This window comes from Tauraco erythrolophus, chromosome 8 (genome assembly GCF_009769465.1).
Source record: "Tauraco erythrolophus isolate bTauEry1 chromosome 8, bTauEry1.pri, whole genome shotgun sequence".
Lineage (NCBI taxonomy): Eukaryota > Metazoa > Chordata > Aves > Musophagiformes > Musophagidae > Tauraco > Tauraco erythrolophus.
Window position 1 is genome coordinate 15149300 of NC_141472.1, and position 9751 is coordinate 15159050.

At 38.1% G+C, this 9751-nt stretch overlaps 1 protein-coding gene across 1 annotated transcript in view; it reads right to left on the reverse strand.

Moving 5' to 3' along the window:
• Window positions 1-374: 374 nt before the first annotated feature.
• The window catches only part of FASTKD2 (FAST kinase domains 2), a 36789-nt gene continuing 27412 nt past the window's right edge, over window positions 375-9751 (reverse strand). Inside the window, exons 2-10 of the mRNA XM_086615882.1 lie at window positions 9435-9543; window positions 7764-7887; window positions 5409-5548; window positions 4938-5110; window positions 4384-4547; window positions 3146-3367; window positions 2165-2249; window positions 978-1092; window positions 375-518 (exon numbers count right to left, since the gene is read on the reverse strand). Coding sequence (XP_086472008.1) covers window positions 399-518; window positions 978-1092; window positions 2165-2249; window positions 3146-3367; window positions 4384-4547; window positions 4938-5110; window positions 5409-5548; window positions 7764-7887; window positions 9435-9543 — 1252 coding nt within the window. The 3' untranslated portion in view covers window positions 375-398. The remainder of the gene's footprint in view (window positions 519-977; window positions 1093-2164; window positions 2250-3145; window positions 3368-4383; window positions 4548-4937; window positions 5111-5408; window positions 5549-7763; window positions 7888-9434; window positions 9544-9751) is intronic.

A 9751-nucleotide genomic window follows, 5' to 3' on the forward strand; every position in this document is an offset into this window, starting at 1 on the left:
ACATGGTGGTGGTGGGATGTTGAGGGGAATCCTTCTAGTGCATACTTGTAGGCCAGGTTCCAACGGCACTTAAAACAGTCACTTCCTTTCCCTGACCCCGCTCAAGAGAAGAGAGAACTTTGACTTGGGGCATGGGGGAGAGGAAGCAAAGTGAAAATAAAATTAAGAAAGTTCAACAGCAATAGATGCCAGGATGCTTTTTGGATTAATTAAGTAGTTCCTTCCACTAAAGAAAACCTCCTCTATCAGCAGACATGGTTCACTTAACGAACTTATCTCTATCCGTAATACTTTGGAGTAGGCAGTTGTGTATAAAACTACTTGTCTTTTCTGTTAAAACCTTACATAAGTTACACAGGAAAAAGAGACATCAGGAGACCTAAAATTGTTACTTTATTTTAATTATTATCCTGCACAGCCACTTCATAAAAAGGGAAAGCATTTTTCGAATAAATTTTTTCTTTCAAAAATTCAACTGCATCTTCATCTGTCATTTCCTGAAACTTCTTGTTCAGGACCTGGAAGAAAGGAAACGGAAAGGGTACATTAGTTCTGTTGCCTTTAGCAAACTACTCTCTCCCACAAACGGAGTGCTCAGTGATGGGAAGGCCATAGTGAGTCACAGTATTTTGAAAACAAGTTGACTTGAATCATTCATTCTATAAAAATCAGGGAAATAAACCAAAGTCACATAGGTTTTCAAGTACAATGCAATTCAGTGGCTTTTTTTTTTTCTAATTTGCTGAACATTGATTATATTTATTTTGCTGATAATGCTAAGTGGTAGCTTGTCTTTCAGAGTTCCTCTGTCCTTTCTCCCTAGTGACACTACCACCATGTTCTAAGTAGAGACAATATACAATTACCACTCTGGAGAAGGTTCACCATTCCCTGCAAGGCCTATTCTACCAAACAAACATACTCATCGCTGTGCTGACAACAGGAGCAAAAGAGAGAGAATAACAGCACTCTCTTACCAGAATCACATGATAGCCCAGTTTGTTTAGATGGCGCTTCTTCATTGCCAGCTTCCCTTGGGGGTGTGTTGTACCCACACAGAAGGCAGACAGAGGAACAAAGAGAAAAGCCAATCTGCAACCAATAAGAGTAGGGAAGACTCCGTTGTACAAATGCAGAATAAGCATTTTTAAGACAATGATTCAATGACGTCCATTAACACTGCCGAATATATAGCTGTCATTCTGGTAGGCAAAAATATCAGGACTGCACAGATTTCATTATCCTTTTCCTTCTCCAGAAGTAATTTAGACCCTCTCTTCTATGAGCTTCACACAAGTATCAGCATCTAGTAAATTCCTGCAGCAGAATTAAGTCCGTAGATCTCCACTTCTGCCACAATGAAAGGAAATAGATCATTCAAAATCCTAGTTTTTTCAACAGCTTCTGCATTTACTTTGATCCTTTGCTAATATTCAGAATTAGTTTACTTCCTGCCATAAAAACCTATGTGGAAGGGAAAGCTGAATACCTTGGAAACCTGACAGTGAGTTTCTGTAACACAATTCACTAGCTCTCCTTTTCCCAAAAAGCAAACTACACAAAATACATTGCTGTGCAGTGATCCAGCACACAAATGTTAAGTATTACCCAAGTGTACTTAAGCGTTACTTAAATGATATATGTCTCACTTCAGTTACTGAGAGGTCATTCTTCTACGCAAGATTAATTTAATCACCTAAAATGTGGATATGATCCTTTTTATTCAAATTATACTTCCCCAGCTGAATTAATTGAGATGCACATTTTCGAGACTTAAGAGAATAACTGAATGTTATTTTGGATATGAATACTTGGAATTGGACACAAACACTTGGAATTTCAAAACCATAATGTCATAATTTTTTGGAAGGGATTTCAGTCATACTTCAAAACCTGTATCCATTATAAGAGTATCAGATTACTGTAATGTTTCCTGTTTCTTTCTCTGAAATGTTAAGCTTTAACCTCTGTTAGAAGAAGGTAGTGAGCTGGATGAGCTGTTGCTCTGAACCAGCATGGCAATTTTTGTGTACTTCAGTGAGCAGAAATAACAAGTTAGTTATCTACTTTGCTTCTGCAAATCAGTGAACCAAAGAAGTAACTGGAAGGAATACACATAAATAAAACTAGCCTGCTAGAAAAAATACACAGTCAAAAAAGACACCTTTCATCACTTGAGTCAGCATGATCATCTGCTGCAGCTATTGGGAGCACTTTCTTTCTGTCTGGATCCATTCTGATTTCAAAATCTGAAAACAAAACACATTTAACACTGCAAGAGGTTACAATTAATTGTTCAACATAAATTGTTCGAATTGTTTTCAAGTAAACAGCCCATTTGAAAAAGTTAACAGACACCATCACTGCTCTGTTTCTTCTAATTGCTGTTCTCTAATAATGGCCTTTCCCTCCCTGCAACCAATATAAACAGCTATAGCTTGCAGATTTCCAGAAAAAAACACATTTGTTTTTGGAAACTGTAGACAGAACTTTATGTGAGTGAAATCACAATTTAAAGAAACTAGTCTTGATCGCAGTCTGTCATACCTACTCAGAGTTTCCTGTAATCTGACACCTCATTAGAAATATTTAGGAAGAAAATTATTACAAATACAGAAAAATTGGTAAGCTGGGTGGCTGGCAAAAAAGCAATATCAAAATATAAAAGCAACCAAATGTTATGGAATGACCACCTGTCAAAGAAGGTCATATCCCATTTCATAAATGAAAGTAGAACCCAAACCTCAGCCAGAGCTTCAGAGAAGAAACAAGTCAGAGAAAAGAAGGCTACTGTTTGGCTTTGTTTCTAATGTGTTTTAGTACTAACGCGTCAACTCTCTAAAACAGTTGGCCATATTGGATTTATGTACAATTAACATCTGCTCACTCGTGCTTAACTAAAAGTCCAAAGCAGTTTTGTAAATAAAAGCAATCATAAAGTTTAAGTAAATTGACTTAAATACTTTTAACTAAAGCATCCTAGAAAGTAGATTCACCAATCAAGGACACTATTTGTTAAAAGATTGTGTCTTCAAAGCATTATACTTTTAATCACTTGCACCCTACGCAAATTTGTTACTACCCTATTATTTTGGGGATTATAAATCTACATTAAAAAGAATATGACAGTAATTTGGCTTCATACCAATGTGATAGTTATATGGCAGCTGAACGTTTTGCCGAAACATGTTCTCGTCTCCCAAAAGTTCTATCAGTGCCTCCCGAGCCTTTCTGAGATTAAGAGATACTGATGAGGATGAATTCTCAGTCAGCACAAATGCAGGCTTCGTGCAGGATGGGCTATCAAGTTCCATACATGCTTTCACACAGCGAAGCATCATTTCCTTTTGTTCTTTGTAAAGATCATCTGAAAAGGATACAAAAATACTACATCTACGGTATCATCTCACAGAATTTTTCATTTTATTTCTGGCACAGCAAATTAATTTCAATATAGGAATCAAAACCCAATTGTTTTTTCACTGAATATTATTGAGTATCTTCAATATATTGTTAAATAAACACCATCAATTTACTAGTTACAGTATTAAAGCCTAGGGCTGGGACCTGCCCATTTATCCAGTTTTTCCTCTCCACTGTACATGTCTGTGTACGCTGTCAGTTATTACAGGAGACTTAAGGAGCACATGGAATGAGAGAGCGTGCATAAAAACCATTTATAAAATCCAAGTAGAAGGATATTTACGAAACCAAGAAGGGATATCAGACTTGGCCATAATTTTGAAACTGTACTTTAAGAGTACTAAGCTGCCCAAATGCTAAGTAGTTATAGCTTTACTGCTTTCAGGTTCAGTCACAGCACGCTCAACAGCAAGACACAGTGTTTTACTCTACAATGAATTTCTACTTCACTGAACTCTACTGACTGAAGAGAATTGTAATGTGGAAAGCTAATTCTACTGCAAACCATTCCAAGTTCCTCATTATAACTCAGAGGAATTACTCATATATATGAGTATATAACTCATTATATACTCATGATTCCAGGTACTAAAATTGGTGTATGAAGGTTAAATCTTCTTGTGTTTTTAAAAATGCCTGAATGTCTGTCAAAGATAGAACCTGTGGCTCTTACACATTTTTACCAGTTCCACAAATCTCATATTCATCTCTCTCCATGTGCACACCTGCTATTAAACTGTTGCCACTATGTGGCCCAAGACAATAAGCCTGATGCCCTAGTGCAGAAACAGATCACTTAGATCACCATCACTACGCTAGCTTCGCCTTGAGGACTTCAAATTTAGTACTAATCATATTCGCATTCTTTGATATCTAAACTTGTGTTAAAAGTACTACAAATTATGTTATAGAGGCAGACTATCCCTTTTAGAACAAGAACGTAACAAAGTAAGGCCTGACCTGCCAGTAGAAGTTCATTCCTGCTATCCTTTTGCAGCAGCTCATCAAGTGCACGATGAGGAAGATATCCTAAGATGCAAAGTGAATACACTGCTTTCAGCAGTTCTGTGTCGGAAATCTGAGGGATGTACTTATTCAAGCAGCTATGAAGAGTCTCAAAAAACCTTTTCCAAAAGCAGAAGAGAAGTATCTAAATATACAAAGGTGGCTATATAAAATACAGATTTCAAACAAAAATACAAGTTAGAAATCTTTAGTATCTTGAATAATCCTACAGTGTGTAATCTAACATTAACTTTTGATTCTTTTTTGAGGGTACAGCTACCTATCAACAGATTTAGTAGCCTGATCAGTCTAGAACCAAGGTCTCCATTTTCAATTAGAAAGAAAAATTCCTATGTAGAAAAAATGCAAAAAGACACAGCAAATTTACCTTACAGATTAATAAAACAGGATTATGAACTCTTTCACAACTGAAATCAAATACTAGTTGCCATACATTACGCTATAATGACTACATAACGTATTATCAGGCATTCTAAATGAAAACCTACACATGCTTTTGGTGTCTGGGAACATAGTTGAGTCGTGAATACACTCGGAGAACAATCAGAAGGTTTTTCAAGTTGAGGAATGCAGGGTCTTCTGTCACTTTCTCAGCAAAACTACCCATCAGCTCACTAGGCTGAAAGCCAAGTGTCTCGAAAGCAGAAAGAAAAAGCATCATCTAAAAGAAAAGATAGATTTATAAGGTAAAGAAAGCCAGCAAAGTGGATCCTACCTGTTGATTTCATAAAAGGCATTTTTAATGAAAGTGAATTTTTCAAACCGTAACACCTCTTTTATTTCTTCTTAACAGAAGAGCATTTTCAAAATTTAACTGTTATCAACTTCATCAGATTGGTATTCCTAAAAAAATCTGTCCTCCAAAGATCAAACACAAACATGAAGAAACGTAAGATGGAAAGCAACAGAAACTGCCTATTCTACTAGTACCACTATAAATTATATGGTCTCAAACTCACCTGTCTTTTGTCCCAAAGGCAGGCAGTAGAATTAACATAGTCTGCTAATGCTGAAAACAGTTTCACATTACGGTACTGGAGACTGTTACAAGCTTCCAGAATGAGAATTAACTGCCGAAATTGAGCATCATGGACATTCTCTGTAACAGAAGAGGAAAAAAGGATAAATGATACAAAGCAATGAGAGCTGTAGGTTGGAGACATTATGGGAACAGTTTGGCTAGGGGACGGGGCAGGGGGAATCAGATAAGGAACTGAGGAACAGACTGAGAGTAGCTTGGCAAAGTCAACTGAGCTAAACCACATGGAAGAAACAGAGGTAGAAGAAACCAAACCGAGTCAGGATCAAGCTAGAAGGGATAAATAGCAAGAGGGGATAAATTAACAAAAGAAATGAGAAGATTATGTTCCCAGAACGTCATCTTTTCCAGGATTCCTGATTTTCAGCACCTCCCTGCACGCAGCATGAAAACCCTCAGGCTAGCCCCTTTAGTACTGATTGAGCGTTTGGGCTGTCCACTTCACCGTGTCAGCTGAGGGAGTAACAAAGAGGTGGATCTGAAGCTGCTCGTTAATCAGATATTAGCACATTATGAAATTTACATTTTTGCCCCACTTGGTTTTACAAAATGGCAAGAAACTAAAACTATGAATCTATGCCTAAAAAGCACTCAAGGCTGTCAAGCAGTAAAGCATTAGCATATGCCAAAGAGGAAAACATGGAACCATAACGTAACCTCCTGGCGTATGAGCGTGATGACACAGACTGAGTGACGGATGACAACAGAATTCTGCACAGCACTACTGCTTCATTTGCCACACAAGATGGAACTACTCCTGAGACGAAAAAGATTAAGTACTGAAGAACAATGCGCTCTCTTGCACATCGCACTTTGTTTGCTGCAATGAGAGGCATGCATGTCATAAAAGGCAGTGACTGTAAAAGACCATCGTTACAGTAGTAGGATCAGCACCCATCAAAAGTAAACTTTTATCTTTTCTTCTGCCAGAGGACTCAAGAGGATATGGGGAAAATAACTGAATTGTGCTCAGTGATTTTCCAGGCACAGCTTAAACCAGTTACCTCATTTCTTGAAGTGCTGAGCGCTGACAACTGCGATTGAAGCCAGTAAGAGCTGTGCATCAAATAATGTCACTTGTAATGCTAGGTCTTCTTAAAGAAAACAGGCTAATGGAATTTCGTATTACTGGACACTTTGACCTTAATCTCTCCCTTCTGCATAATTAGAAAATGGGTATCACCACTGGGTTACTCCCTTGCTCCTGCAAAAATTAGCTCAATGAGTAACTTTGAAGTACACAGCTAGAACAATTCTGGTCAGGTCCTCAGATATGAGAGAGAGGTCTACATTCTTGAGAGCCCCAGCAACAGCACAGGACTTGGAAAACCTGCTGGAGAACTCCTAAGCATGCCCCTCCTTCCTCTTCCTACTCCATCTCCAGCCTCTGATGGGGTCATTTCTGTCCAGAAATTAATCACCGTCCCCAAAGCATCATTTGCATAATGTGCAGCATGTAAGACCTGAGATCATGTACTAAAAAAATGAAGAAAAAAGTACTAAGTAGCTGCTCACTCTGTACGCCATCTAGCCTGAGTACAGAGTGTGGTGAAAGTCCTATGGGAGAAGCCAGTATGTGTTACTAAAGACCGAGTCCTAACACATCCGAACGACCAGGACAACTAAAGGCTGTACTAGCAGCTCAAATACTCCTGGTTCATTTATGTTAAGAATGCTGTTTTGCTCTCTTAATGTTTTTTAGACACAAATTCATATGTATTTTAAGTGTGAATCAATACATACTGACCGCATATACTTAAGAAATGTGCTGTAAAGGTATGGAGAGAGGTGAAAGCATTAGCTTTAATTTTTTTTCTGGGCTGCAGCATGAGGTCAGTTATTAAGCAGCATTCAATAATGAAATCCAGTTAATCAGGGAAATACTATGTTCCCTTTCGTTTATCAACTAATTACACTAAGCCACCAATCCATCCTGTAAGATGTCCATTGCCAACTCCAATTTGGTTTAAAAGTTGACCTGAAGTCTTGCTAGAACTCCATTCTTTTTCTAAACTCTGCATACACAAAAGCGCAAAGAAAAATACGTAATTTAGGTAAATGTTAAGAAGGGCAGAGACAACAAGAACTACTTGCTTTCATTATCGATCAATAATTCTCTGTCTTGCTGCTTGTCAAATGGCTCCACATTACTATAATATCTTGTAAAACAAAGATGTTTCCCGAGTTTTAAAGGAAATCAGAAAAGGCAGATGAGACAATAATTAGGAAGAATTTGATATAAGGAAGGGAAATTTAATAAACATTTTTTTCTTACCCTGGATCTTTTTACTGCAGGCATTCAGGATTGGAATGGAACAATAATTCATTGCAACAAGAGCCCAAAACACACGCAGAGCATTCGGGAAAGTCAGATGGTCTATCTCTTTCAAAACTGCCATCTAAAGTGAATTAGAGTTTATTAAATCCTTCATTCTTCAGGTATATTATCACTGCCTTCTGGTGAAGGCATTTTCACCAAGACTTTCCCAAATTCCTTGGCCTGTTCAGACTTGTATGAAAGAAAAAGGAGCAACAAACAGCAAAAGCATAAAGTAACTACTCTTAATTTCTTAATACACAGTTATATCAGATCAAGTGTTCTAAAGCCGCATCACTATGCAAGTTCTCAGTAATCTTCCTTTACATGGATTTTTTAAAACAAAGAAGTCTTATTAGAGCTAATTTCCAAATACTGTGAATATGTGTCTTCTACCAACTCTTTAAAAAGTAGTAGAAATACAACTGGCACAGTTGACTTATCTCATAGTACTCCAATTACTGGCTTGGATGCACAGGAAAGCTGAGAGCCTTCAAAGTGATCCAATAGCACACTGTGCGGCGTATCTTTAATACAAATACTCAGCTATAAATGTGGACTGAAACACAGAAGGTCAGCTCTGATGCCACAAAAGAGACTTCATTTATTGAAGCATTAATTTGATTGATATAAATGACAGTAAAAATGAGACTTCAAAGTATATTGGCTATTAAAATACAATATTCTTACTGCATGCATATCAAAGGTTAAATACAAAATGCATCTACAACAGAAATTAAACAATATGAAAAATAGTACCCTGTAGGCTCACAAAATTAAAAGCTCCCTTCAGTTAACAAGTGGAAAGGTTACTTTCCTCTCAGTTCCATATTCCATCACATCTTCAGCCAGTTTCTCATCACCTCGCAAAAAGCGAGGTACCTTGTCCAAGGTTTTATGATTTACTTACATCTAACACACTGCATGAGCCCCTTGCACTGCTCTGTTCTTGCCCAGTTTCCCAGGAGTGGTATCTTCCCTCATTTCCTCATGAATGCTATTACAAACTCTGGCCTCAGAGCCCTTCAACTATGTGACGAAAATACTAGCAGGCCTAGTCTGAAAGGTTTCAAAAAGTGTCTTTAAATCAGGGGATGAAACCCAGTACACCCTTCCATAAAACCTACAGCCTGCTCCCAAACACCATATTTCTCAGAGGACCTTTCAGATACAGAGAAAGATAAGGCCACGAGCTAAGTGAGTTGTCCTGGCATTTCACTCCCATCAGTCCTCTTGCCCCATACCATTACTGGACACAGCCTAGTTTTCTGTCTTCTGCTCTTCCAACCACAAGCTGGGCCATGGAATCAGGGAATAGCCTGTAAGTGCTTCTACAAAATGCCATGTGGCCAACTCAAACAAGAGGTGAGGGCACTGCTGTTTCACTTCCTCAATTCCTTTTGTACCATCTCCATTGCTTTCTGCCCCTTTTCATGGCAGGATATTCCTAGCCTCCAAATCTAAGTTCCTCCTGCAGATACAGCTGGACTATGATTCATATAGCAAATGCTGTTAACCCTTCTATTATATTTTCTCTTTTGAGTGTCTGGAAAGAACCAGACACAATTTATAAACAATGCAAGAGCACAGGCTTTGTGGGAGCAAAAATGAGCCTCCAACTAAATTTACCTCAAATTTCTTTTTCAGAAAGACTGGAGCATCTTTTCCTATGCATTTCATCAGGCTTTGCAGTATAAAGATGTCTCTGATGCTTGGAATGCGCTGCTCCACTAGTAATCTGATGAAGAAACACACACAAGGCCTTGAGCTAGAGAGAGTAACTGTTTAACAGAGGTTTCCTCATTTCAGCAGAAACAGGTAGGTACCCCCATTCTCCCTCACTGATGTACTCCCAAGTTAAAGCTGTAATTCCCTGCTCCTCTTCCACCTCCTTTTTTGCAAGGTTAGCATAACTCTACATGCTGTAGCCACAGCAGATATTTTCC